The sequence below is a fragment of the Mustelus asterias genome, chromosome 22, assembly GCF_964213995.1.
Source record: "Mustelus asterias chromosome 22, sMusAst1.hap1.1, whole genome shotgun sequence".
NCBI lineage: Eukaryota > Metazoa > Chordata > Chondrichthyes > Carcharhiniformes > Triakidae > Mustelus > Mustelus asterias.
Window position 1 is genome coordinate 24,096,031 of NC_135822.1, and position 26,685 is coordinate 24,122,715.

The 26,685-nt window shown below is 41.8% G+C and overlaps 1 protein-coding gene across 6 annotated transcripts in view; it reads right to left on the reverse strand.

Annotated features, from left to right (window-relative positions):
- Positions 1 to 763: 763 nt before the first annotated feature.
- dnajc16 (DnaJ (Hsp40) homolog, subfamily C, member 16) overlaps positions 764 to 26,685 on the reverse strand; it is a 47,424-nt gene continuing 21,502 nt past the window's right edge. For 4 of the 6 annotated variants that reach the window (XM_078238940.1, XM_078238938.1, XM_078238937.1 and 1 more), the window contains 6 exons: positions 25,192 to 25,380; positions 22,994 to 23,070; positions 18,575 to 18,655; positions 6,004 to 6,117; positions 3,365 to 3,535; positions 764 to 2,608 (listed from right to left, as the gene is read on the reverse strand). In XM_078238940.1, coding sequence (XP_078095066.1) covers positions 2,170 to 2,608; positions 3,365 to 3,535; positions 6,004 to 6,117; positions 18,575 to 18,655; positions 22,994 to 23,070; positions 25,192 to 25,380 — 1,071 coding nt within the window. In that variant the 3' untranslated portion in view covers positions 764 to 2,169. The remainder of the gene's footprint in view (positions 2,609 to 3,364; positions 3,536 to 6,003; positions 6,118 to 18,574; positions 18,656 to 22,993; positions 23,071 to 25,191; positions 25,381 to 26,685) is intronic. The other 2 variants (XM_078238942.1, XM_078238939.1) reach the window with 1 other exon arrangement.

Consider the following 26,685-nt stretch of genomic DNA (forward strand, 5'->3'; position numbering starts at 1 on the left):
ACATAATTCCCCATCCATTAAAAACCAAAAAACAAACACCATTGCGGCCTTATAGTGGATGAGGCTCAACTTCAGGACTGTGATTTCCATAAAGTCACTCACATTGTGGGAAGTAACATTTTTAAAGATAGTTGTCGCAAGTGTGGAAGATAATTTAAAAATTCCAGATAATAGCAGCAGCTACACAAAGGATGGGTAAAAATCAGGGAAACTCTCGATTCGAGAAAACTGAAAACCAATGGAAGTTTGAAAAAACCCAAAATGTGAGAAATATACTCAGTCAATCTCTGGGAGAAAGAACAGGTAGTTCCGGAAATAGAGGGCACACCCATTTCTGGACACACAGGGATACAGGATATTTTTCCAGGGAATGTGGGGTTGTGGAGTGGGAGGTGCGCTCCAGGGACTGCTCAGTTCAGGCAAGTTACTTCTTTGTTGAGCCTCGACATCTATTCCCTTGACTTGGTTTCCCCAACTGGAGCTGGTGCTGTTATGGGCTGCCTCAGAGCAAGCTATTCTTGGGAGAGGTGATGTCAAATAGATGATAGGCAAAGGGTCGGTGGCCTGCTTTGCGGGTGGCCAAAGCATATTTTTGTTCTTGCCCAGTGGTAACAACCAGAAATGGCACGCTTCCTGACCAGACAATGGGATCTTAGTAACCGATAAAGGAAAGTGGACAGACCAATTTTTAGATAGTTATCTTTTAGGCTGCCTCTTACCTGCCCTTTCCTATTAGATGCTTATCAACATGCCATGCAATTTTCAGTAATTTTTGCCTTTATTTCAAATTCTGCTCTCTTGCTGTGACAGAATATACAGGCAGCAAGCCAGCTATAAATAAATCTAAACTTAAAACATTTAATAAATACATTAAATACAGTTTATATTAGTTGCATCAGATACTGGTATACAGCAACCAAACACAGCAAAGTGTGGTTTCAGAAAGGTGCAGCATACATTATATCAGTTCACTGGTTAACATGTATAATTTTGAGTCTGCTAGCACCTCATCTAATCTAATAGACACTAACTGTGTATCTGAACCCTGCTTTGTAGAAACTCCTCTGCAACTCTCTAACCCAGTCTCCTGCAATTGGGATTACAAAAAATAAAACAATTAATTTGTAAGTTTAGGTTGCAATATGCTTCTCTATACTTGGAAGGAAGTGACCAGTGTTGCACTAGGACATACAGATGCCACAGTTCAATCTCTGCTCTGTTTTATTATGAAATATCAGCCTGGGCAGTGGGGGGGGGGGGGGGGGGGGGGAATAATAGGTTTACAAATGGTTTGTAATGCTGAGGAATGGGGAGGGTAAGAATTCTGCCAGGATCACAATCCTGATCACTATGCAGTCACTGCTTCTAGGAAGTGCATGTAATGTGTCTCCGGACATCGGGTAAGGTGTCCCTACGAAAACTAAAAAAGGTTGCTGACATGCTGCCGAGACCCCCACATTTGGGCGATGGCTTTCCACTCTAGTACCTCAGCAAAAGTTGCCATTTTTAGGGGACAGAGAAAAATCGAGGCGAGAACAAGGCTGAGGGGTGCATCAGGCAGCAAAGTAAAAGGTTCAAAATAATTAACTCATTACACTCGAATTCAGGAAAGTCTGATACCTGCACTCGATTAGAGGCGAGCTTTACATTCTCTCTCTTCCCAACAATGTCTTTGGGAGGACCGAGACCTGTTTTTCTTCCTTTTCCCCAAATTGTGTCAAAATATACCATGCACAAGTCAACGACGGATTCTCATAATGGAGGAAGACAAGGAAGGTAGGGTCAGAGCAACTAAAATGAGGTACAGTACAATAATTCAAGTATTATGCAAGTTTTAGTGAAAACAATGACTCCGACTCCTTCATATCATTACCAGTAACCCATCTGGTTTAAAATTCCACTCGCTCACCAGCTCCCTCATTTATTGTGCAAATTAAAAAAAAGAGGCTTATCTCTTTCTATCCAGGCAACAGAAGGTTTGTGCGAATACAGCTTTTTAACCTGTTGATTCACCTGGTCCCTTTTGCTTCACTTCACATGGCTCTTTGCAGCACAGATCTAAACAACGAGACCGGGAAAATATTCTGGAAAAATAAAATAGAGCTGTATATTCCCACTCTATCCGAAGTGTGGCTCAGGTGCATAAATTTCTACCAGAACTACAGGATATCAATGAAGCTCAGGCCAACAGGGTACGTAGTATCGTTGCAGAATCCCTTCAAGCAGCCTGTCCATCCATAGGTTGAGTCTGTTGAGCAGTTGCTTGGTCCGTTTCACAGATGAATTGGAGCCGCGTGGAGCTTGATGCGGGCTGCTTGTTTCTGCTGCAGTGGCTCCCTCGTCTGACCCATTCCCACTCTGGGTTGGTTCCAAGCCGTTCCGTGTGCTGCTGCTGCTCTCAGCCCCGTTGCAGAGTTCGGGTTTGAACAGGCAGAAGTACTTCCGGTGTCCATTTAACGCCAACACATAGCCAATGTAGTTCTGGTTATGGAAACTTTCATCCTGTACGCTGGAAATTCGGGCAGGATCCTGGGCAAACTCTAACAAATCTGCCAACCACCTGCGATGTTTCGATAAGTTTAAAAAGGAGAAGTGTAGTGATTTGTTCCTGGTGCAAAAAAATAAAATATTCAGAGTTTGACAAGTGCACAGAGCTTAATCTGCTTTTTTCCCCCAACAAAATTTAATTAGCCTCCAAAATAAGAATAATAGAAATTGTTAAACATCTGATTGCACCTGTAAAGAGAAGAACCAGGTTAGTATTTCACCTAGTCCTTACTAAATTAATCTTCTGATGCTGACAGATCTGCTGCACATTTCCACCATTTTCTGTTGTTATAAATCTATAGCCGGACACATTAAATTCTTTCAACAGTCTTTCCAATCACTAGCTGTAGTAAACAGAATAGTTACAACTATACAGTTAATAATTTTTTTGTAGAATCTTGATGTTTTTCCTTTCTAAACAGAGAGAGAAAACTAACATTCAAGGTTCTCGATGAGAATCCAGAGATGTTCTCTATGGAATGTCAGATTACATACCTTTGGTATTGTCATTATTTTTTAAATGAAGTTTTCCCACTATCTGTGAATACAATGCAATATAGGCTATTTTATTTATTTATTAGTGTCACAAGTAGGCTTACATTAACACTGCAATGAAGTTAATGTGAAAATCCTCTAGTCGCCACACTCTGGCGTCTGCTCGGGTACACGGAGGGAGAATTTAGCATGGCCAATGCACCTAACCAGCGCATCTTTAGGCTAAGGACTGAACCCGAGATGTTCTGACGTGCATAGCTCAGTAATGCACCAGCAGAGTTTCCATGTGACTTCCTCACCCCACAGCCCATACTGCACTCACCAGGTAACAGGATAGACCTCGTGTGCAAATTTCTGAATTAAAGCATTCTTTGTAGCATCAGTAACCACAACCAGCACGTTGATGTTTCCAGGCATTAGCCGCACAAGATTGCTGGTATAGTTGACATAAGTCAGTTCAGTTACTTCCACATAATTCTGTTCTGGTGACCTACTAGAGTAAAGAAAGGGTTCATTAACTAATTGGTCAGTCATCAGGTCTGATATTACCTTCACATACCAACTTAAGTAACCCCTGCCCGTCAGTAGGTTTCAAGAACCAAAATGCCATGAAGGACTTCTGATATTCAGTGTCAAGATTCTGGGACTCCGTCCCTAACAGAAATAAGGGAACAACTCCACCAGACAGGCTGCAGTTAGGGGCAGATTCACAGTGAAACGCAACATGCTGTGGCACAGGGCCCCCAAAACATAGCAGGTCAGATTGGAGTGGAGCTCATATTTGCCAAGATGCATTCAAAATATCAGAGCCTTTGCCAGTCTATATTTGAAGCATACTGATGTTTCAGGTTTCACATGAATTCCATTTCATGGACTGAAGGACACAAGGGGCTAAAAGTCTTAACACAGTGTTTACAATTGGAGTGTCGCTGTCTGGATGATTCAGTGTTGTTACAAATGTGGTCCGTTTATCCAGCGGGCCTGTGCGTCATTTTTCAAATCTAACACTAAGAAAGAAGTTTCCGAAAATATAAATGGGAGCATCGGGACATTAACTGAAATGCAGATGTATAAAAAAAAGCACATTCTAAAAATCTGGAGAAATTCCCACAAATATAACAGTTTGCAGGTTGGTCAACAACAATCTGTGCACAAATTGAAATAAAGTTAATCTGGGGCCTTTTCCTTTGCTCTTGTTAACTTCCTAAGTGCATTCTGCAATGCCTGCTTTCTTTCTGTTGCGACCTGTAAGTCAGTTGGAGCTTAACAGCTGGGGGTTGCTGTAGAGGAGATAAGAGGCTGCTCAAGAGTTGCAGTCTGCATAGTGGTGAAGATAGAACTTATTCACAAAGTCGTCTGTTAGAAAAAAGCAGCGCTGTGCAGTGCAGGGGTGGGACATTGCTATCATCCTGGTATATCATTTATATTTTTACGGGTGAGGTACAAAGACTGGGCAGATGAGGTTAAACCACAGGGCTCATAAATCATTAAAATCTGGATGAGGTGCCGGTGGAAAGGGAGAATTTGAGAACCTGACACATGTAGCAGTGGAGCGAGAGGCAATTTCATTTTGTGCGCACGTTGGAGTGATTTCAGCTGACTACATGGCGTGTCTCAAACCTACTGGGAATCAGCAACATCTCTGGGCTATAAGGAGTCAATCAGATGGTCAAACTCACCAGCAATCCCCAAGTCCGGGGTGAGGGAAAGCAATCTACTAAATTCTCTGAACACTTGAGTGCTGTAAGAAAACAGCAAACTGCAGGGCACCTAAAATGTGTTAACTCACTTGTTTCATCCTGGAGAGACAGGGTGAAGAAAGATTGGAACACAGTGATATTTTTCAATCTTCAATCACATTTAAAAGGGAGAGCATTTGACAAATTGGAAGTGATGGTACGACACGTGAATCCTTTCGATTAAGCCCTCATTTGAACAATTCTCCATTACTGTGAATGAAAGCTTCAAATCAAACCAAATCATAGGACACCAAGAAATTCATGATTTCATGATTTATTTTCTTTTACATTCTTTTCTCCATTCTTTCTCCTTCTTTGCTCTGATGGGATAACCCATCAATTCATCCCCAACACTGGATATATGTGAGAGCTGAGAGGCATCATTCCATGACACAGGCATGTTTTTACAAGTGAAGAAGCATTGATCGATTTGTACACTTTCTTGGCTTCAGTCTCCAGGTCTGGGGGTGGGGAGCTCAGCCCAGGGCCCACTAAGTAAACCTGCCACTGGCTGCAGTGGCCCAGGCAATTAGAGAGGGACAATAAATGAATGAATGAATTCACAAAAAGAGTTGCATGTGTGATCTCCACTTCCACGCCACATAAATTCACCCATTTAGTTTCCATCCGCCCCATTTTCTTAATGTGTAAACCTAGAAGAAGAGTGTCAACAGGTTAAACTATGGTGGGTGTCGTGCCCAAACCTGTTCACATCTGACCCTTAAAATCTTGCAGCATGGACTAATGAACAGCATTGAGGTACGTGTACAATTGCCAGAATTTTCTGGCTGTTCATGCCAGTTGCATCTTCTGGACCCCGCTGATGGTGCACCAGCGGGTCCACCAGTGGGTTTCCCTGGGGGGAGAGGGGGGATGGAATATAATGGGAAACCCCTTTGACTCACTGCCACTCAATGGTGGGCTGCCTCTGCAAACCACCCCAATGGGGAAAGGGGGGGAGAGGGGGGAGGCCAATGCTGCAGAAAATCCCACCCAACGTATATCACTGTGCATCCTTTTCTTGTACATACATATCTCAGCTTCAGGGCTTTGAAATGGCCACAGCGTCTAAGTGTGTGGCTGTATAGGATGCGACTTAGAAGACAATATTGAATGTGACAAGTAGGGTATGATGTGGCCAATAGTCCAAGTGCTGTATATCAGAGACAAACGGAAACACATGAAGGTGAACTGTAGAGTTTAACTGTTCAGACAGCTGTACCTTGAACTCCTGGTGGTGTTGATTTGTTGTTTCTTTGATGTTTCCTGAATTTTATCTGCTGCTGGTTCTTGTTCTTTCTCAGACTCGGACCTACTCTCCAGGTCATTTGGTTCCCTGAAATTTTGAAAATAAATTAAATGGATTTGTCGGAACCATTCCTCTCCATAGCAGGAGTGCACTCCATCTCCCAGACTGCATTAACGTTTTGCTATTTGGTCTCAACTCCCCATGTGCAACTACACAGGAAATCAACTAGTGTGTCTAAATAATATATCCTGCATCAAGGTCACTTGTCAAACTTCAATATGTCACACACACATAGAACATGTTACATTTGCAGCAGCTTGGCTCAAAAAACATATTCATGAGACGGCAACAAATTAGACCTGAAGAACCTTAAAACAACAGCTTGATTTTTAGAGCACCTTTAAAGTACAAAATGTCCCAAGGAATTTTAAACGGTCTGATCAGCCATTAATGGGTGTTAAGTCAATGGAGGAGATATCAAGAGGCATCACCAAGATTTTGGTCAATCAACTGGGTTTTAAAGGAGTCTTGGAGAAGGAGGAGGAGGTAAAAAAAGATCACAAAGGGAATTTGACAATGTGGAACCTAGATAGCTGAAGGTCTAGTCAACAGAAGACTGGATGCACAGAAGGCTCGATTCTGGGGACCACACGAACATGGGCAGGAAAAGACTAGCTGGTCCCGCAAGCCCATTTTACAGACAGACAGGCAAGTGTGTTGAACTAGAGGTTAAGAACTCAAGGCCATGGAGATTCGAACTTCTAAATGAGGGTTCTGCATCCAAGGACAAGATTGATAGTTGAGCAGCATTTGGTGTGGAACGGGTTGACCGGAGACCATTTAAATTGTAGAGATAGTTGTCTCTGGTGGTGAACTGGTCTTGGATGTGGATGCTTAAAAACATTTGGGGGGGAGGGGGGGGGGGTGGTTGGGAACAGGTGATGTAGGCAGTTTTTGTGAGAGAGAGGATGTGGAGATGAAAATTAAGCTCAGAATCAAATACAACACCTGGTTTGTGAACTAACTGCTTCAACACAAGACTGTAGCTGGGGGAATGACCTGGAATCAATGGAATGGGTACGGGATTAGTGGTGGGAGTTGAACAAAATGGTGTTGATCTTCCCAATGTTTAACTGGAGGAAATTGTGACTCATTCAAGACTGGTGATGGTGGGCAAGTAGTCTGAAAACACTCAACCAACACAATGCCTGCAATTTCCAATCTGCTGTAGAGTATTTTATAGGTCAAGTCAGAAACGCTAAAGTGTTTTATGGAGACCGCCTGAACCATACGTTTTACATCTTGAATTTGGATACAATGAGCATGATAGGTTTCACTTCAGGTGTGATTCAACAACCCACTAGAAAGCTTTTATCAAACAAAGTTTATTTAAGAATATAGTAAACATGTATAGAAAGAAAATTATCAATACCTTTTATCAATTACAAACAAAAAAACACAAATGAAAACAACCACAAAAATGTATTAACCCCTAATTGAATATTAAAGCTATTCCACAAACCAGAACCTTTCATTGACAAAACAGGTTTAACACAGCAGAGATTAAAATCTCACTTGACTGAAAGAGATGGGGGAGATACTAAATGGTTTTTTTGCATCCGTATTTACTGAGGAAACGGGCATGGAGTCTACGGAAATAGGGCAAACTGGTAGGGAGGCCATGGAACATTTACAGATTAAAGGGGAGGAGGTGCTCGCTGTCTTGAGGCAAATCAGAGTGGATAAATCCCCAGGACCGGACAGGGTATTCCCACGGACCTTGAGGGAAGCTAGTGTTGAACTTGCAGGGGCCCTGGCAGACATATTTAAAATGTCAGTATTCACGGGGGAGGTGCCGGATGATTGGAGGGTGGCTCATGTTGTTCCGTTGTTTAAAAAAGGTTCCAAAAGAAATCCGGGAAATTATCGGCCAGTAAGTTTGACGTCGGTGGTGGGCAAGTTATTGGAAGGTGTGATAAGGGATAGGATCTACAAATATTTGGATAGACAGGGACTTATTAGGGAGAGTCAACATGGCTTTGTGCGTGGTAGGTCATGTTTGACCAATCTATTAGAGTTTTTCGAGGAGGTTACCAGGAAAGTGGATGAAGGGAAGGCGGTGGATGTTGTCTACCTGGATTTCAGCAAGGCCTTTGACAAAGTCCCTCATGGGAGGTTAGTTAGGAAGGTTCAGTCACTGGGTATACATGGGGAGGTAGTAAATTGGATAAGACACTGGCTCAATGGAAGAAGCCAGAGAGTGGTTGTGGAAGATTGCTTCTCTGAGTGGAGGCCTGTGACTAGTGGTGTGCCGCAGGGATCGGTGTTGGGTCCATTGTTGTTTGTCATCTATATCAATGATCTGGATGATAATGTGGTAAATTGGATCAGCAAGTTTGTTGATGATACAAAGATTGGAGGTGTAGTGGACAGTGAGGAAGGTTTTCAAAGCTTGCAGAGGGATTTGGACCAACTAGAAAAATGGGCTGAAAAATGGCAAATGGAATTTAACGCAGACAAGTGTGAGATATTGCACTTTGGAAGGACAAACCAAAGAAGAACGTACAGGGTAAATGGTAGGACTCTGAAGAGTGCAGTTGAACAGAGGGATCTGGGAATACAGGTACAGAATTCCCTAAAAGTGACGTCACAGGTGGATAGGGTCGTAAAGAGTGCCTTTGGTACATTGGCCTTTATAAATCGGAGTATCGAGTATAAAAGTTGGAGTGTTATGGTAAGGTTATATAAGGCATTGGTGAGGCCGAATTTGGAGTATTGTGTACAGTTTTGGTCACCTAGTTACAGGAAGGATGTAAATAAGATTGAAAGAGTGCAGAGAAGGTTCACAAGGATGTTGCCGGGACTTGAGAAGCTGAGTTACAGAGAGAGATTGAATAGGTTGGGACTTTATTCCCTGGAGCGTAGAAGATTGAGGGGAGATTTGATAGAGGTGTATAAGATTTTGATGGGTATAGATAGAGTGAATGCAAGCAGGCTTTTTCCGCTGAGGCGAGGGGAGAAAAAAACCAGAGGGCATGGGTTAAGGGTGAAAGGAGAAAAGTTTAAAGGGAATATTAGGGGGGGCTTCTTCACGCAGAGAGTGGTGGGAGTGTGGAATGAGCTGCCGGATAAAGTGGTAAATGCGGGGTCACTTTTAACATTTAAGAAAAACTTGGACGGGTTCATGGATGAGAGGGGTGTGGAGGGATATGGTCCAAGTGCAGGTCAGTGGGACTAGGCATAAAATGGTTCGGCACAGACAAGAAGGGCCAAAAGGCCTGTTTCTGAGCTGTAATTTTCTATGGTTCTATGGAATTGAGTCTTTACGAAGCTTGCACTTTCCTTCCGGAAGGCAAAATGTTTCCTTCAGATAACCAGCAGAATTTCCAAATAGAACACCAAGACCGAGACAGAGACTTCAGCTTCTTTCTTGCTTGCTGCCTCTGCTAAAACTAAAAGCTAAACTGCAGCCTTGAACTCACTGGAGAAAAACCTGTCCAAAAACAAATGACCTTTTCTCCTAATAATGCAGGATTGTAAAACTAATCCCAGAGTAAACACAAACAACTCCATTTCAGCCACTTAAGAAGCAATGAAAGGACAATTCCAGTCTAGTCGGCAACAATGACATCACTGAAGCCGTGAGCTGCAGAAATCATGTTTAAAAAAAACCTTTCTTAAAGGGACATGAACATCACACCTCCCCTTAAAAGAAAAATAAACCATCAACCTTTAAAGATGGTTTCATTTTTCAAACCCTTTCAGGTTCAAACTACTAGTACTCTGCAATAAATATACATTTTATAAAATAAAAACATGCAAACATAACAGTAATATAGTCCATTTCAGTCCCTGTCCTCCACCATCGAACAATCCTTCCTATCACATTTGTGACAAACCGTTTCCTCTCCAAAATTTTCCTTCAGTCTTTAATCCTGCGTTGGTTCCAAGTCCAGACTCAGTTTGTTGTTACGACGATAAATTAGCTCTGGTAATGTCCTCACAGAACTAGGCAGGATCAGCAGGATAACACATTAAATGGTGTAGTCTGGGCCATTCTATCTCTGTCCCCTTTCTTGTTTATTGGCCTTAGCTCCTCCTCTGTCAAGCAATTCGACTCCTTTGTTTGCTCTAGATCTGTGCTATCATTTTCTGCGCACTCTTTGGCAAAGACACATGGCAGACTTTCTTGGTGTCAAAACCCATTTTGACCATGATTCCACAGATCACTGTGGCAGTTACGCTGCTGCGAACACCACCGTACTTCAGTCAAACACTAGCAGTGTACAGTGCTGTTTCACTGGGCATTCACATCTCTGAACAATGTACAGAATCATTATGCCAGCAGTTCATTTTAGATGATGGTACAATTTTAGCAAACAGTCTGATCTCACGTTGTTGTCTTTTCCTTTGATCCACAAGAGTACGATACTTCCAGTCCTCAATATCCTTTTTGAGATCACGTGATCGTTGATTCATCCACACTCTGCATAGCTGATGAGCTGTTTTTGACAGTCCTGCAATTTACGTTCAGGCAATTTGAACAACTCAGGAACATGTCCCAAAACAGTCAACTTGACTTGTATCTGTCTCCACACCTGCTCACTTTCTTTGTCCACATCATTGTCCATTAACTTGTTCTCCTTCTCCACCTCTACCAGTTTTATGTGATCGATCAAGACTTTTGGCTGCTGCATCTCAGACTGAGTAAGCATCAGTTTTTCTATCTGAACCTGTGCTAACTTGAAAAGGGCATGTTTGCCAGGATGTTGTTTAATTGGAACAGCACCTTTTACAACCATCTCACTCCCAATTATCTTAGTACTTCCCAACTTATCCCCACATATTTGTCCATGTTGAAGGAGGAAAAATATACAGATGGGTACACACAAGATGGTTGCCTGGCACACAGTCACCTGGGAAAGAGACATTAAATAGACACTGACTTTCAGTACAAACAGTTACCTGGGAAAGAGACATTAAACGGACACTGACACTTAGGCCAGACAATTACTTAGGATTAAAGACACTCAGACAACTACTTGTAAATTAAAATATGCAGGAATTAGATACTGCAGGAAGCCAGTGGAAATAGGGACAAAAGGGTCTGGTAAAGAGATTAGCTACAGGTGGGATCGGGAATACAAAATGCAGAAAAACCAATTACTGTAAACTACTGTATGAATAGACCGAAACTAAAGTCATTGATAGTCACTGACGTAGGAAATGTATCCATTCATAGAACAATGCGATGTTAACATGCTTATGTCTGTATCTGTCTGTATTTATCTATAACGATGTGTTTAACGATCGATCACCTACTTGATTACAACGATGTGATAATGGCTAGATGTCCGGTCCATCTATTGTGTAAAGGGTATAAAGATGGACCGCTCCTATTGTCTCATTGAGAGAAGGTAGCTGTCTAGAAGCACTGCGGAGTGCCAGTGCCTTTTCTCCACGAAGCTTCGTTAAATAAAACTGTATTGTTGAAACCTTCAAACCTGACCTAGTGGTACTTTTCCCACAACAATGTGATATTAATAACTTCAGGTCACTTCGATTTTCCTCTGGAAGGTAATTCAGTAATTTACCCCAATTTTTAATAACGTCCTCGTCATCCAATTTGAGGAATGTCAAATTCAAAGTCATCTGGATTCAGTTCTTCACTCTGAGTTATAACCACTAAAACCTCCCTCTTCTGCTCTTCTTCCCTATCAAAATACCCTTTAAGCATATTCACACGACACACTCCGAGTTTTCCTTCTATCTGGGGTTCTTATCAATTAATTCACCTCACTCAATTTCCTTTCAATTTGATAAGGCCCCCTAAACTTTGCTTTTAAAGGTTCACCTACCATTGGTAGCTGTACTAAAACTTTATCCCCACTAGCAAAACTACAAACTTTTGATTTCTTATCCGCTTCCTACTTCATCACATGCTGTGCAACTTTTAAATGTTGTCTGGCCAATTCACCTGCTCAATTTAACCTTTCCCTAAAGTTTGACACATAGTCCAATAATGTCATCTCAGAACACTCACGCACTAATGTCTCCTTAATCAATTTAAGTGGTCCCCTTACCTCATGACCAAAAATCAATTCAAATGGACTGAGTTTGGTTGACTCATTAGGTGCATCTTTAATTGTAAAGAATACAAATGGAATTCCTTTATCCCAATCCTCTGGATAATCTTCACAATAAGCCCTCAACATTGTCTTAAACGTTGATGCCACCGCTCTAATGCTCCCTGCAATTCTGGATGGTACGCAGTTGATTTAAATTGTTTTATTCCTAAGTTTTCCATAACCTCCTTGAATAACATTGATGTAAAATTTGACTCTTGATCTGAATGTACTTCTGGGGGTAGTCCATATCTAGTAAAAAATTTAAGTAACTCCTCCACAATCCTTTTAGCTGTAATGTTGCATAATGGAATGGCCTCTGGAAACCTAGTTATAGTCAAAAAATATTGATTCCCACTTTTTGTTTTAGGAAGGGGCCCTATGCAATCAATTAAGATCCTGGTAAGAGGTTCCTCAAATGCTGGAATGGAGTGCTGGTTTTATCACCACTTGAGCTTTCCCTATTACTTGACATGTGTGACATGACCAACAAGATCTAACTACATCTTTATGCAGTCCAGCCAATAAAATTGTTTTTGTATTTTAGCTCGAGTTTTCCTTATTCCTGAATGACCTCCTATTGGTATCTCATGGGTTACTCGCAACACCTCCTTTCTATACCCTACCGGCAATATCACTTGATGAACTTCTGCCCATTTTTCATCCGCCTGAATATGTAAAGGTCTCCATTTCCTCATTAAGGCATCATTTTTCAGGTAATAACACTCCAGTATACACTCAGATTCCTCTTCCGTGTATGCTTTCTGATATATATCTTTCTGTTGTAACTCTGCCAACTTTCCCGGACTAAAATTATCCACTTTATCCTCCACCTGTTCTTGTTCTCTTCTAATCAAAAATAATTTCTGATAATTGAACTTCAACTTTCTCATCTTCCCTCTTTGATTTCTCCTGTCTTAACCTGTGACTTTGTGACCTTTTTACTACACAATCAGGAAAAATCCCAGGATATGAGTCCTTCAACAACTCAGTTGTTTGATTCTCCACTGGCTTTTCAGCCACAGTAGGCATCATTCCCACCTGTGATCCAGCTATATCATTACCCAAGATAAACTGTATTCCTGGACAAGATAATTTCTCTATTACTCCTACTACCACTTCACACTCTTCACTGGACTCTCCAACCTCACCTTGTATAATGGAACACTACTCTTCTCACCCTGAATTCCAATACACCTTTTCTGGCAATACTCCTTCCAAACTACATAACTCCTCATCTCTTACCATCAAAGATTGGCTTGCTCCCGTATCTCTTAAAATTTTAACTTCTTTACCTGCTCCTCCTGGTACACGAGTAAACTTTACCCACGCAAGTAAATTCTTTAAAGAGATCTGGCACCTTCTTATCAATCAACTCCTGACTAGGCTGTACATTCTTTTGCATCTCTTTTGCTTCAACTGGGTTTTTCTTTACCACGTTAACAAATCTCACTGGCTTATCCTGTTCTACGACGTCATTCCTCCCCGTGCTTTTCTTAAGTCACCAACACTGAGACTTTACATGACCTAATTTATTACAGTGAAAACATCTGAGGCTTTTCATTTCTCTTCCACCCTTCTGTACTTCCTTTTTAACCTGAGGTACACTGTCTTTATTATCCCCCACAAGATCTCCTTTACTTTTATCACCTAAGCATTTCTCTTTTCCCCAGTTCCATTCCCTCACAGGCTGAAACTGATGTCGGAAGCCAAACTTTGATTTATGAACTAATTCATAATCATCTGCCATTTCTGCTGCCACCCTTGCAGTTTTAACCCTCTTCTCTTCCACATGAGTTCTCACTACATGAGGAAGTGAATTTTTAAATGCTGCCAAAATAATCATTCTCTCTAAGAGCTTATCCACCTATCAAAATTACTCTGTTTGATCCTTTCAAATTCTATGTACATTTGACCACTTTCTTTCCTTTTCTAAATCTTTGTCTGTAGGCTTCAGACACTAGTTCATATGCACCTAAGATGGATTTTTTCACCTCTTCATACTTCCCAGATACCTCCTCTGATAGTGATGCACACACTTCACTAGCTCTATCTACCAACTTTGTTCGAATCAGTAATACCCACATGTCCTGTGGCCATTTCATTTGTTTAGTCACTTTCTCAAATGAAATGAAAAAGGCTTCTACATCCTTCTCATCAAATCTTGGCAATGCTTGGACATGTTTAAATAGATCCCCACCAAGTCTTTGAATACAAAGCTCTTGCTCTTTCTCGCTGCCCTCATCACTACTCTCAACCTGCACTTTTCCCTTTACCTCCGCCAATTTTAACTGATGTTCACTTTTTATTGCCAGTTTCTGAAGTTCAAATTCTCTTTTCTTTTTGTTCTGCTCGGGCTACCCTTTCCCTTGCCTGCAATTCAAGCAGTCTAATTTCTTGTGCTTTTTGTTCCTCCCTTTCTCTTACTTTCTCTGCTGCAATCGCCTCCCTTTCTTTGGCTTTTTGTTCTGCCAGGGGTATCCTTTCTTTTTCCCTGGTCTGTAATTCAAGCAGTTACATTTCTTTTTCTTGTTGCAGTTCAAACTGTTCCAATTCTTTTTCATGTTCAAGCTGTTTTCATTTGTATTTGAATTTTCACCACTTCCAATTATCCTGACTGAGTTTCTGGCTATTTTAAATGCTCAGCTATCGCCACAATTATCTCTCTCTTCCGTACACTGTCAGGCAATGTCAACTGCAATGTTTTTGCCAATTCCAAAAGCTTTGTTTTAGTCACCTTTTGTAAACTGCCTTGCATGACCTCTTCCACCCCCAGAAACTTATTCGCCTCTGAAAGAGCCATTATTATTACACAAGGCACAATAGGGAATGCCTATTTAAACTTGAATTCAACACCTGAAAAGAAAACACTAATATGCTCACCACTCACTGTCTTGAGTTCAATAATCCCAATCAAGAAATATAGATTTTAATCCCGCTGGAGGCCTCAATTGTTATGAGTCAGGTTAAAAAGTCCAAAGTGTTTTGTGAAGACCGCCTGAACCATAAGTTTTGCATCTTGAACTTGGCTAGGATGAGCATAATATGTTTCACTTCAGGTGTGATTCACAAACCCACCAGAGAGCTTTTATCAAACAAAGTCTGTTTAAGAATATAGTTAACATGTATAGAAAGAAAATTAGCAATACCTTTTATCAATTACAAACAAAAAAAGGAAAGAAAACCACAATAATGTATTAACCCATAACTGAATATTAAAGCTGTTCCAACAAACCAAAGCTTTTCAGAGGCAAAACCCTTTTCACAGGCTTAACACAGCAGAGATTAAAGTCTCACTTGACTGGGATTGAGTCTTTTCGAAGCCTGCAATTTCCTTCCGGAAGGCAAAACGCTGCCTTGAGATAACCAGCAACATTTCCAAATAGAATACCAAGACCGAATCAAAGACTTCAGTTTCTTTCTTGCTTGCTGCCCCTGCTAATACTAAAAACTAAACTGCAGCCTCAGAACTCACTGGAAAGAAAAAGCACTGTCCACAATGCAGGATCATAAAACTAATCCCGGAGTAAACACAAACAACACCACTTAAGCCACTAAAGAAGCAATAAAAGGACGATTCCAGTCAAGTCGGCAACAATGATGACATCACTGAGGCTGTGAGCTAAGAAACCACTAAAGCCGTGAGCTGCAGAAATCATGTTTTAAAAAAAACCTTTCTTAAAGGGACACTAACATCACAAGTAATTCAAGCTCTCTGCAGCATTGTTGGGCAGGTGACAGAGTTCCCAGAGTCCACAGCACAAATATCTCCGAGTTCAGAGCTCATACAGTGATAACACTACCGAGTTCAGACAGGCAGGGGCGAGATGATGTTGGAAGTTGAACAGGAGGATAAGAATTTTAAAATCAAGGCGTTGCTGGACAAGGAGGCAATGTAGGTGAGCGAGCACAGGGGTGATTGGTGAACAAGACTAGCTCCATGTTAGGATACAGGCATTGGTGCTTTGGTTGAGCTCAAGGTTATGGGGATGGAATACAAGTGCCAGCTAGGAGTATTGGAATAGTTGACTCTGGAGGTTGGCATGGCATATTAGTGTGATTCTGTAATGCGTACTTGATAGGCAATCACATCAATGACATTGAAACTGCAGTTTCTCAGCAATCTAGGCCACATTAGACTTTTGTTTCCTATGGAAGAACCAACTGTTACCATTACACAAGTGAGCACAACTCCTGTACCCTATTCCTAATATCAGTTGGTGGCTACATTGGTTTCCTGGTCTGCCCTCATCATCAGGGTCTTCCTCACTTCATGTCTTGCCTCCCATTGCACTGCAGGCGCAATTTTTGGACTCCTCCGATTATACCATCAAAAGCACCATGAGGACAGAGACAACCTACACGCCTGCATATGAAACCAGTGCTCCTGGATCAATGATCTTTAACAGCCTAGGTCCTTGAGATCTTGCATCTTGGAATCCTCAGCTGAGGGCTCTTGCTTTTGTTCCCGTGAGGAAAGATAGCTCTTCATATTTGCTTACCAGCTCCGACAGCTTGCTGTTGTTATGAGATCCACACACTAATATCTGCAGTATTAGTAAAAGCATCTCTCTAATTGGGTGTTTCGGAGCTGCTGCTTGAGTAAACAAGATATCCCATATTTAATTTTTTTAAAAATCACAGGTAGATATCTTCTACTCATCAAAATGAAGTTAGGGACCTAGAACATTAGGACTCACGTGGACAATCCCAATGATAGACTGGAGTGCCACACCACCATCATAGCTAGGGATCTCAGGAGCCTTGGCACTAACACTGCTACCTAAAATTAGACTCAACCATTCAAGTATCACCTGCTCTGCAAGTGGCTGCGTTTGCTAACCACGCATTGGACTTATGACCAAGTCAGTCATACAGCGCAGAAAAGGCTCTTTGACCCATCGAGTCTGCACCAACAATAACTACCACTAAAGGCGCACTAATCCCATCTCAGAACCCGTCAAACTGGAATGGAAGTAAATCATCCTCGATCCCAAGAGACTATCCAAAAAGAAACAAGATGGTAGACAGAATGGAAGGTCCAGATGCAGGAAAGATCCTTCTGGAGGCACTAGGCAGCTCAAATTCTTTTCTCACTATGCATTCAGCACCCTTGAGGAATGCAAAGTAGAACCAACTGTGCATCATAAGGTCGTTCCCTGCACCTCATCAAAAGCCGACTGTTGCCATTGTAAAGGCTTTGTTTACTATGATTCTCTCAGAATTTTGACCCTTGCCCCTCTATGGTAGGGTGGTGACAATTTTTGAAGTGTCATGCACAAAAATACAAATAGAACTCAAGAGAGAAGGCAGAAAACTGGTTCTGAGGTAAGGCAGCAGCTACTTCCCTGGTTTAGGGTTGAACAAGCAGCCAAGTAGGTGAATGAAGTAGTTACGAGGACAAGGCCAAAATGGGGAGTCAGACCCCCACACGATAGAAAGCTGCCGGGCACCAATGTGTATCAATTATTGTCAACCTGCAGTCAGATATAGCACATTGATTAGTTAAAAACTCCCTCGACTGCTTGGGGAGTGAGGCATCCACATTGAGTAGCCTCCCAGCTTACCTTGATTCTGAAAACCCTCCACTCCAGCCCAACCCTGCAGCTGACTTGTGGGCTCCTTCAAAAATGTAACGCCACAAACAAGGCCCCCCAATTTCCCCCAACCTCACCTTCCCCAAAAAGCAGGATCACATTCCTGTTACTTCTCTGCTTTTCACCAATCCCCGCAACACTGTGCTGTGCTTCCTCCAAGTATCTGCTCTGCCCAATTCTTCCCTGTCCCATACTCTACTCCCTCACTGAACACGGAGGACAGATATGAACAGATCAGGTCTCTTATCACCAGCTATCAAAGAATCATAGAATCCTTACAGCGCAGGAGGAGGCCATTTGGCTCATCGAGTCTGCACCGACAACAATCCCACCTAGGCCCTATCCCCATAACACCACATACTTACCTTGCTAATCCCCTGACACTAAGGGGCAATTTAGCATGGCCAATCAACCTAACCCGCACATCTTTGGAGTGTGGGAGGAAACCGGGGCACCCGGAGGAAACCCGCGCAGGCACAGAGAAAACGTGCAAACTCCACACGGACAATCACCCAAGGCTGGAATCCAACCTGGGTCCCCAGCGCTGTGATGCAGCAGTGCTAACCACTGTATCACCACGCCACCCACTTGGATGCACCACATATTTTACATCTACTTTTGCATGAGGTTCTCCAACTCCAAAAAAAAAATCAGCACACAGCAGGTCCATCAACATCACAAAGGTTTTGGGCAGAGACTCTTCCTCAGAGCTTCCAGTTCTTCACTCAAAACATGAAACTACTGTTTTATCTTTCAAATTCTAATGGAACTGTTTGTTTGTTTTATTTGTAAATCTAAGATGTAAAACTTCATGTTTCTTACCCAAAGGCTTGAATGATGAATGCTCCAAACAGAATGAAAACTACTGAGAATAGCAGAGAAATCAAAGGCATCATTTCCCTCCTGAGACAGAAAAAAGGGAGCAAAGATCAATCATTTGCTGGTCAATAAAACAAGAACCATGTATTAACAGTGGGAATGCACTGACTGGCTAATGCACAGGAACTTTAACATAATCACTGAGCAACAAGGGACAATTATAAGAATCTAAATACACAACATTCAGCTCATAACGAGCCAGGTCCTCTGGGTGTGACAGCAGCGAATGTTCTGGGCTAGTGAAAGCAAACTTTTTTTAAACAAGCCAAGGAAACATCAAACTTTAACCATTGCATTCGATAACAGCAGCACAACCTCATTACACAACATCAGGGCAATTCCAGCACAGGACAACAGCACTGATCCCAGCAGGGAAACCCCAGCAGAGAATTTGCAGGGAACAGGAGCCAAGCAGCAGTTAACGCCAGCCAAGAATAACATGGCAACTCCAACATGAAACATCCGGTCTACCCCCAGCAGCACTGCTCTCAGCACTAAATAGCAAAAAAAAACCATTAAACATGTTGACAAAAATACTGTTTCTGCAAAGTATACTGCAGAACTTTAAACTCATTTTCCTACTTTAAAATGAAGCCAGTTACTTGTTTTTAAAGTAAAGTTTGTTTATTAGTCACAACTAAGGCTTACATTAACACTGCAATTAAGTTACTGTGAAACTTCTAAGGAACTTTCGCAGTAACTTATAACTAAAGGAAATAAAGGAGAGTATCAAATTAAAAACCAATGCATACAGAGTGACCAAAATTAGTGGGGAACTAGAAGATTGGGAAGGCTTTAAAAAACAACAAAGAACTGCTAAGAAAGCAATAAAGAAAGGAAAGATAGACTATGAAAGTAAACTAGCACAAAATATAAAAACTGATAGTAAAAGTTTTTACAAATATATAAAACGGAAAAGAGTGGCTAAAGTAAATGTTGGTCCCTTAGAAGATGAGAAGGGGGATTTAATAATAGGAAACGAGGAAATGGCCGAGGCCTTAAACAAGTTTTTGTGTTGGTTTTCTCAGTGGAGGACACAAATAGCATACCAATAATTGACGGTCATGGGACTGTAGGGGGTGAGGACCTTAAACCGATCACTATTACTACAGAGGTAGTGCTGGGTAGGCTAATGGGACTAAAGGTAGACAAGTCCCCTGGTCCGGATGGAATGCATCCCAGGGTACTAAAAGAAACGGCAGAAGTAATAACAAATGCATTAGTTGTAATTGATCAAAATTCACTGGACTCTGGGGAGGTGCCAGCTGATTGGAAAACAGCTAATGTAACTGTTTAAAAAAGGAGGTAGACAAAAGGCAGGTAACTACAGGCTGGTTAGCTTAACATCCGTAGTTGGGAAAATGCTGGAATCTATCATTAAGGAAGAAATAGCAGGACACCTGGAAAAGAATGGTTCAATCAAGCAGACGCAGCATGGATTCATGAAGGGAAAGTCATGTTTGACCAATTTACTGGAATTTTTTGAGGATATAATGAGTGCGGTTGATAGAGGGGAACCGGTGGATGTGGTGTATTTAGATTTCCAGAAAGCATTCGATAAGGTGCCTTACAAAAGGTTGCTGCATAAGATAAAGGTACACGGAGTTGGGGGTAAAGTGTTAGCGTGGATTGAGGATTGGCTATCTAACAGAAAGCAGAGAGTCGGAATAAATGGGTGCTTTTCCGGTTGGCAATCAGTGACTAGTGGCGTGCCGCAGGGATCGGTGCTGGGGCCTCAACTATTTACCATATACATAGACGATCTGGAGGAGGGGACCGAGTGTAGGGTAACAAAGTTTGCGGATGACACAAAGATGAGTGGGAAAGCAAATTGCGTGGAGGACACAGAGAGTCTGCAGAGAGATTTGGATAGGCTAAGTGAGTGGGCAAGGATCTGGCAGATGGAGTATAACGTTGGTAAGTGTAAGGTTATCCACTTTGGAAGGAATAATAGTAAAATGGACTATTATTTAAACGGTGAAAAATTACAACATGCTACTGTGCAGAGGGACCTGGGGGTCCTTGTGCATGAATCACAAAAACTCAGTTTGCAGGTGCAGCAGGTAATCAAGAAGGCAAATGGAATGTTGGCCTTTATCGCGAGAGGGATGGAGTATAAAAGCAGGGAGGCCATGCTGCAACTGTACAGGGTACTGGTGAGGCCGCACCTAGAGTGTGTACAATTTTGGTCCCCTTATTTAAGAAAGGATATATTAGCTTTGGAGGGGCTACAGAGAAGGTTCACCAGGTTGATTCCGGAGATGAGGGGGTTAGCTTACGAGGAGAGATTGAGTAGACTGGGCCTGTACTCATTGGAGTTTAGAAGGTTGAGGGGAGATCTTATAGAGACATATAAGATAATGAGGGGGCTAGACAGGGTAGAAGCAGCGAGGTTATTTCCACTTACAATGGAAACAAGAACTAGGGGGCATAGCCTCAAAATACGGGGGAGTCAATTTAGAACAGAGTTGAGGAGGAACTTCTCCCAGAGGGTAGTGAATCTTTGGAATTCTCTGCCCAATGAAGCAGTAGAGGCTACCTCGTTAAATGTGTTTAAGTCACAGATAGATAGATTTTTAACCATTAAGGGAATTAAGGGTTATGGGGAGCGGGCGGGTAAGTGGAACTGAACCCACTATCAGATCAGCCATGATCTTATTGAATGGCGGAGCAGGCTTGAGGGGCTAGATGGCCTACTCCTGCTCCTATTTCTTATGTCCTTATGTTCTCCCCTCTTCGCCACACTCCGGCACCTGTTCGGGTACACTGAGGGAGAATTTAGCATGGCCAATGCACCTAACCAGCAGGTCTTTCGAACTGTGGGAGGAAACCGGAGCACCCGGAGGAAACCCACGCAGACACAGGGAGAACATGCAGACTCTGCACAGACAGTGGCCCAAGCCGGGAATCGAACCCGGGTCCCTGGCGCTGTGAGGCAGCAGTGCTAACCACTGTGCCACCGTTCAGTTGCAAGATTAAGACTGGACAGTGAATTTGAAAAGAAGGTAATGGAAATGGTTGATTAGGAAATGGTGGTTAGGTTAAGCTTATATTTTAAAGCTGAAGAGAACAAATATAGGAATGAATGATAAAAGAGTGGGAGTCGGTTTGCTTCTCAAGAAGACCCACAAGTTATGTCAACTTCCATTAAGGGTACAATGGAGTGACGAGGTGAGATACAGGGTCACAGGTTGTTAAGATGGCTTCGGGAAAATCAGCCATGCTCCTTTGGAAGACTTTGACTCTTGGCTATGATCGAGTCCGCAGGCTCCGGGTGCCTGATAATACCTTGCCTAACTGGCAATTATTCACGTTTAAACCTCAACAGTGAGCATTAACAGATTGCTCACAACCAGTCTCCTCTTCCATAAGAACAAAGGAACTAGACAGGAATAGGCCATCTGGCCCCTCGAGCCTGCTCCGGCATTTAATAAGATCATGGCTCATCTTTTCGTGGACTCAGCTCCACTTACCCGCCCACTCACCATAACCCTTAATTCCTTTACTGTTCAAAAATTTATCTATCCTTGCCTTAAAAACATTCAATGAGGTAGCCTCAACTGGGCAGGGAATTCCAGATTCACAACCCTTTGGGTGAAGAAGTTCCTTTCGAACTGTGATTAGCAACAACCTATATTTAGCCCTTTAATGCATCTTTAATGTATTAAAAGCACCAAGCTATTTCACAGGAGAAATTTGATACTGAGATACCTAAAGAAATGTTAAGGTAGAGGACCAAGAACTTGCTCAAAGAACATTTTGAGGAGAGTCTTAAGGGAAGAAAGAGAGGTAGAGAAGTTTAGGGAGGAAATTCCAGAACTTGGGGGCCCTGGCAGCTAAAGGTACATCCATTAACTGTGAAGCAATCAATATCAGGGGTGCTCAAGGAGACAGAATTAGAAGAGCATAGGTATTTCAGAGGGTTATGGGGCCAGAGGGATGAGGTCTCAGAGGGCTGTGAAACAAGGATGAGAATTTTAAAATCAAGGTGTTACCAGACTGGGAGCCAACGTAAATCAGTGATCACAGGGGTGAAAGATTTACAGGATATGGTGCAATTTAAGATGCAGGAAACAGAAGTTTTGATAACATCCAAGTTTATAGAGGGAAGAATGTGGGAGACCAGCCAGGACTGTGTCAGAATAGTAAATTCTGGAGGTAATAAAGGCTCTAACAAAGATTTGCCGTGCACTGTCAGCATTTTTTGTTATTTTAGATTTCTAGAATCTGAGGTTTTATCTCAGGACAGTAACTTTCGCGCAGCTCCCTATCATCTACTTAATTTCTGACAACTTGTGTCTCTCGGCATCGGTGTGTAACAAGCGACGTTATTGATGACTGGCATTGACTCCAGGTACATACCAGTTCTGAGTGAACCCTGATTCCCAGATTTGAGATGCATAATCTGTCATGGCATACAGCCAGCGAAGGAGGAACATCTGCAGAGAGAACATTGGGTTCAAATTTTTATGACAAGTTCGCAGCATGCATTAAAACTACAATTTCTTGATGCACAGACACGCAAAGGTCATCCTGATGATACAACAGTAGCTTATGTTTGGAGCTTTAGCAGAGCTGAACATGTAAACTCCAGCGGATGAATTAGTGTAGATAGTGTGCTAAAGCCATTTACTGATGAATCAAATTGAAACAAAAATGTCTTGAGCTGAACCTCGCATGTAAATTTACCCTTATTCAGATTTTCAAACAGAACAATATACTCATATACGTTTAGATGGTGTTTACTGTTGTACCTTTTACTAGTCTTAAAACCTGTATCATAAGGGTAGTGGTTAAATGAGGAAAAAAAATCTTTAGAAAATATATAGCAGGATAAACCTGAACTTACACTGAATTTATAATATATTTGGTGGAACATTATACTCATTTAAGAACAATTTTGAGGATTTTTACTTTCTCTTTTGACTGGTTTCTATTTATAGGACAGCAAACACTAAAACTTCAAAGTTATCCGGTAGTTTCTTGCATCTAACATTCTTGTTGCACAATTTTAAACCTTATAGTCCAACATTGGGAAACAGTGAAGGACTTGGATAATGTACCCGAAAACGAGGAGAAGCAGAGCTAAGGACAGCTGCTTATCTATTCTTTGTTGAGCTTAATGCAAACATCATCTGTTAATATAAATGATCTATTACGTAGTGATATGATGAAAGTCGCATCATCACATTTTCCTGAAGGATTCGGAGAATTGAACATCTCTCCAAGGACGGTGCTACACTCAGTGCTGCGTTATGGTTGCCAACCCTCCCAGATTGCCTGGAAGTCTCCTGAATGAACAATCAATCAATTTCCTGGACACAGCGGCTGATAACCCGGGAGAAAAGCATTCCAGTTCTTGATTGAATGCCATTGATAGCCCAAACTTGGGGCGTGTGTAAAACCTCTTGAATGTTTATGTGACTGCACTTTCAAAAGGTGAGTTGAAGCAATTCCTCTAACCCATTTGGACTTGGTTCTATAAACTCAATGCATATTCTATACATATTGTTATGCTGCATCTATTTATTATTCGAAATCTCACCATTTTAAAGTCCATTGGGTCCTTAATGAAGGGTTCACCAAAGAGATAGATTCTATTTGAGATTTGATGGCATCAAGGGGTATGGGGAGAAAGCGGGAACATGGCATTGAGATTGAGGATCAGCCATGATCGTACTGAATGGTGGAACAGGCTCGAAGGGCCAAATGGCCTACTCCTGCTCCTAGTTTCTATGTTAAGGATAACTGTAGCTTCTTTCAGTTTTTTACTATCTTTCACTGTCTCCTGCAGACAGTGGTCAGATCAACTTTAAAACTGACAGATTTTGCTAAAGTGGATCTTCCTGCTCACGTCTATTTTACCTCCATCTTCATTCCCGACACTGATCTAACTATGGCCAGTAAATGCACCGCACCAGCAGTAGTGTGTTCCTCCCATATTTGAAATGCACCACCCAACACCCCAGTCCTCAAGCTGCATTTAAATGTTCAGCTGCCTGTTTTGTGATAATGCTGCGATGGAATGGACTGATGTCACCACAAATAAGCGGCGACTGGGAAGCAGCCAATTTGTGAAAAGCAATCTGTTCATTCGATTTCTTTGGGCCAGAAATTGCTGTCACTCTCCTTATGACATGTAGCGTAAGCTTGAGGGATCAGTAATCAACCATTGAAATGGATTCATTAAAATTGCAAACATCGTATCTGTCAACTGGCAGAAGTTCCAGCAATAGTTTCAACCACTGCTGGCAATCCTGGCTACAGTTCGGTTATCCAACCGTTAGGGAATCTTAATCCTCACCAATTTTACCTGGCAGTAAAATCTGGCTCAGTACTTCCGCATTGCATCATCAATTTTTGATTTGGGTCAAAGATATTAGGCAGGATTTTCCGGTTCTGCCCGCACTGGGACCGGAAATTCCCACCAGAGATAAACGAACCTTTCAACTGTCTGTCCCGCCCATTGTCTCCTCATTGCGTTCCAACAATTTATCAGGACTACAAATGTAACAGAGACAAACTCAATTATTTGAGTGGGTAATAATAAAAATACTTACTGGTGCAAATTCATCATTTAGCTCAGGTAATACACCATCCTGCGAAAGGAGCCTGTGCTCTCCCATTCCTGTTAACTGATCCAGTTCATTAAATAGTTGCATTTTGTCTTCCTCATTCCCATTCCATCCACTTACGAGTAGTTTATAGAATACTTTCCCTGGAGTGCTGCTTTGCTGTAGAATCACAACCTATTCAATAGATTTTTTTGGAAAAAAGAAATAGTCATTAAAAAATGACTTATGTAAAAAGTGAAAGGACAACACATGGAGGGCAATGAAATAAAGGTATAGGATATTGACGAAGGAGATACTCTTTCACCATTTTCAGAGCAAGCAGCTCTGTGACTAATCTAAGACAAAGGGACTAAAGATCTCTTTCCTGTTCCTGAATGTCTTCTTTCATTTAATTCAGTTGTGATGAGTTCTGCCAAGTAGACATAACTACTAAACTCTATATTGGGCAAGGGTTTTTAAACAGGAGCAGTAACATGACTCTACGAAATTTGCATTAGTTAAGAGGTCACGCTTAGAAAGTTCAGAAACCGCAGAATTAAATCCTGATACTTGAAGGGAAGAAACAGACTTGGAAATTGGAAAGACTTCAATACTGGTCCAGAGGATCATTTAACACAAGAAATAAGTGGCTAAGTAGCTTCTCACGTGGGAATTATTTCAACAGTTCTGTTGAGTGATTCCATTGATTGGGAGTATTACATTAGAACATTACAACAGTGACTACATTTCAAATGTACTTGCTGGCTAGGATGCACTTTGGGACATCGTAAGGATGTGAGAAGTGCTATAAAAATAAAAGTAAAGTTAATTTATTAGTCACAAGACTTACATTAACATTGCAATGAAGTTACTGTGAAATTCCCCTAGTGGCCACACTCAGGTGCCTGTTCAGGTCAATGCACCTAACCAGCACGTCTTTCAGACCGTGGGAGGAAACGGGAGCACCCGGAGGAAACCCACGCAGACACGGGGAGAATGTGACCAAGCTGGGAATCGAACCTGGGTCTCTGGTGCTGTGAGGCAGCAGTGCTAACCACTGTGCCGCCATGCCGCCTATGCAAGTTCTTTTACTTTTGGGCTGGGCTGAAAAGGGTTTCTGGTTTAGTTTTGGAGTTTGCGCAATAAGATCGGAGATGGTCTGCCTGCAGAAAAACCTCAAGAGATGGGCTCACTGTAGAATAAGCTGAGAGGTTTGAATGATCTCCGTTCGTTCTTTGGGATACATTCATTTCTACCATTTCAAGCTCATCTGTTCCAACGCGCAAACAAGCTTCATCTTCACCAGTGAAAAGTTCAAGTCTACTCTCCGGCAAACATTAAAAAATACATTTTGGCAAAATATCAGGTGTCCACACATAAAATAAAAAGTCATTTCTATTTGAAGTGGATTTGTGTATAAATATTTATTTAACAATGCATTCTCCATCAAAATAATGTGATAGGTGATGTACCGGACAACAAACTTAAAAACATAAGACT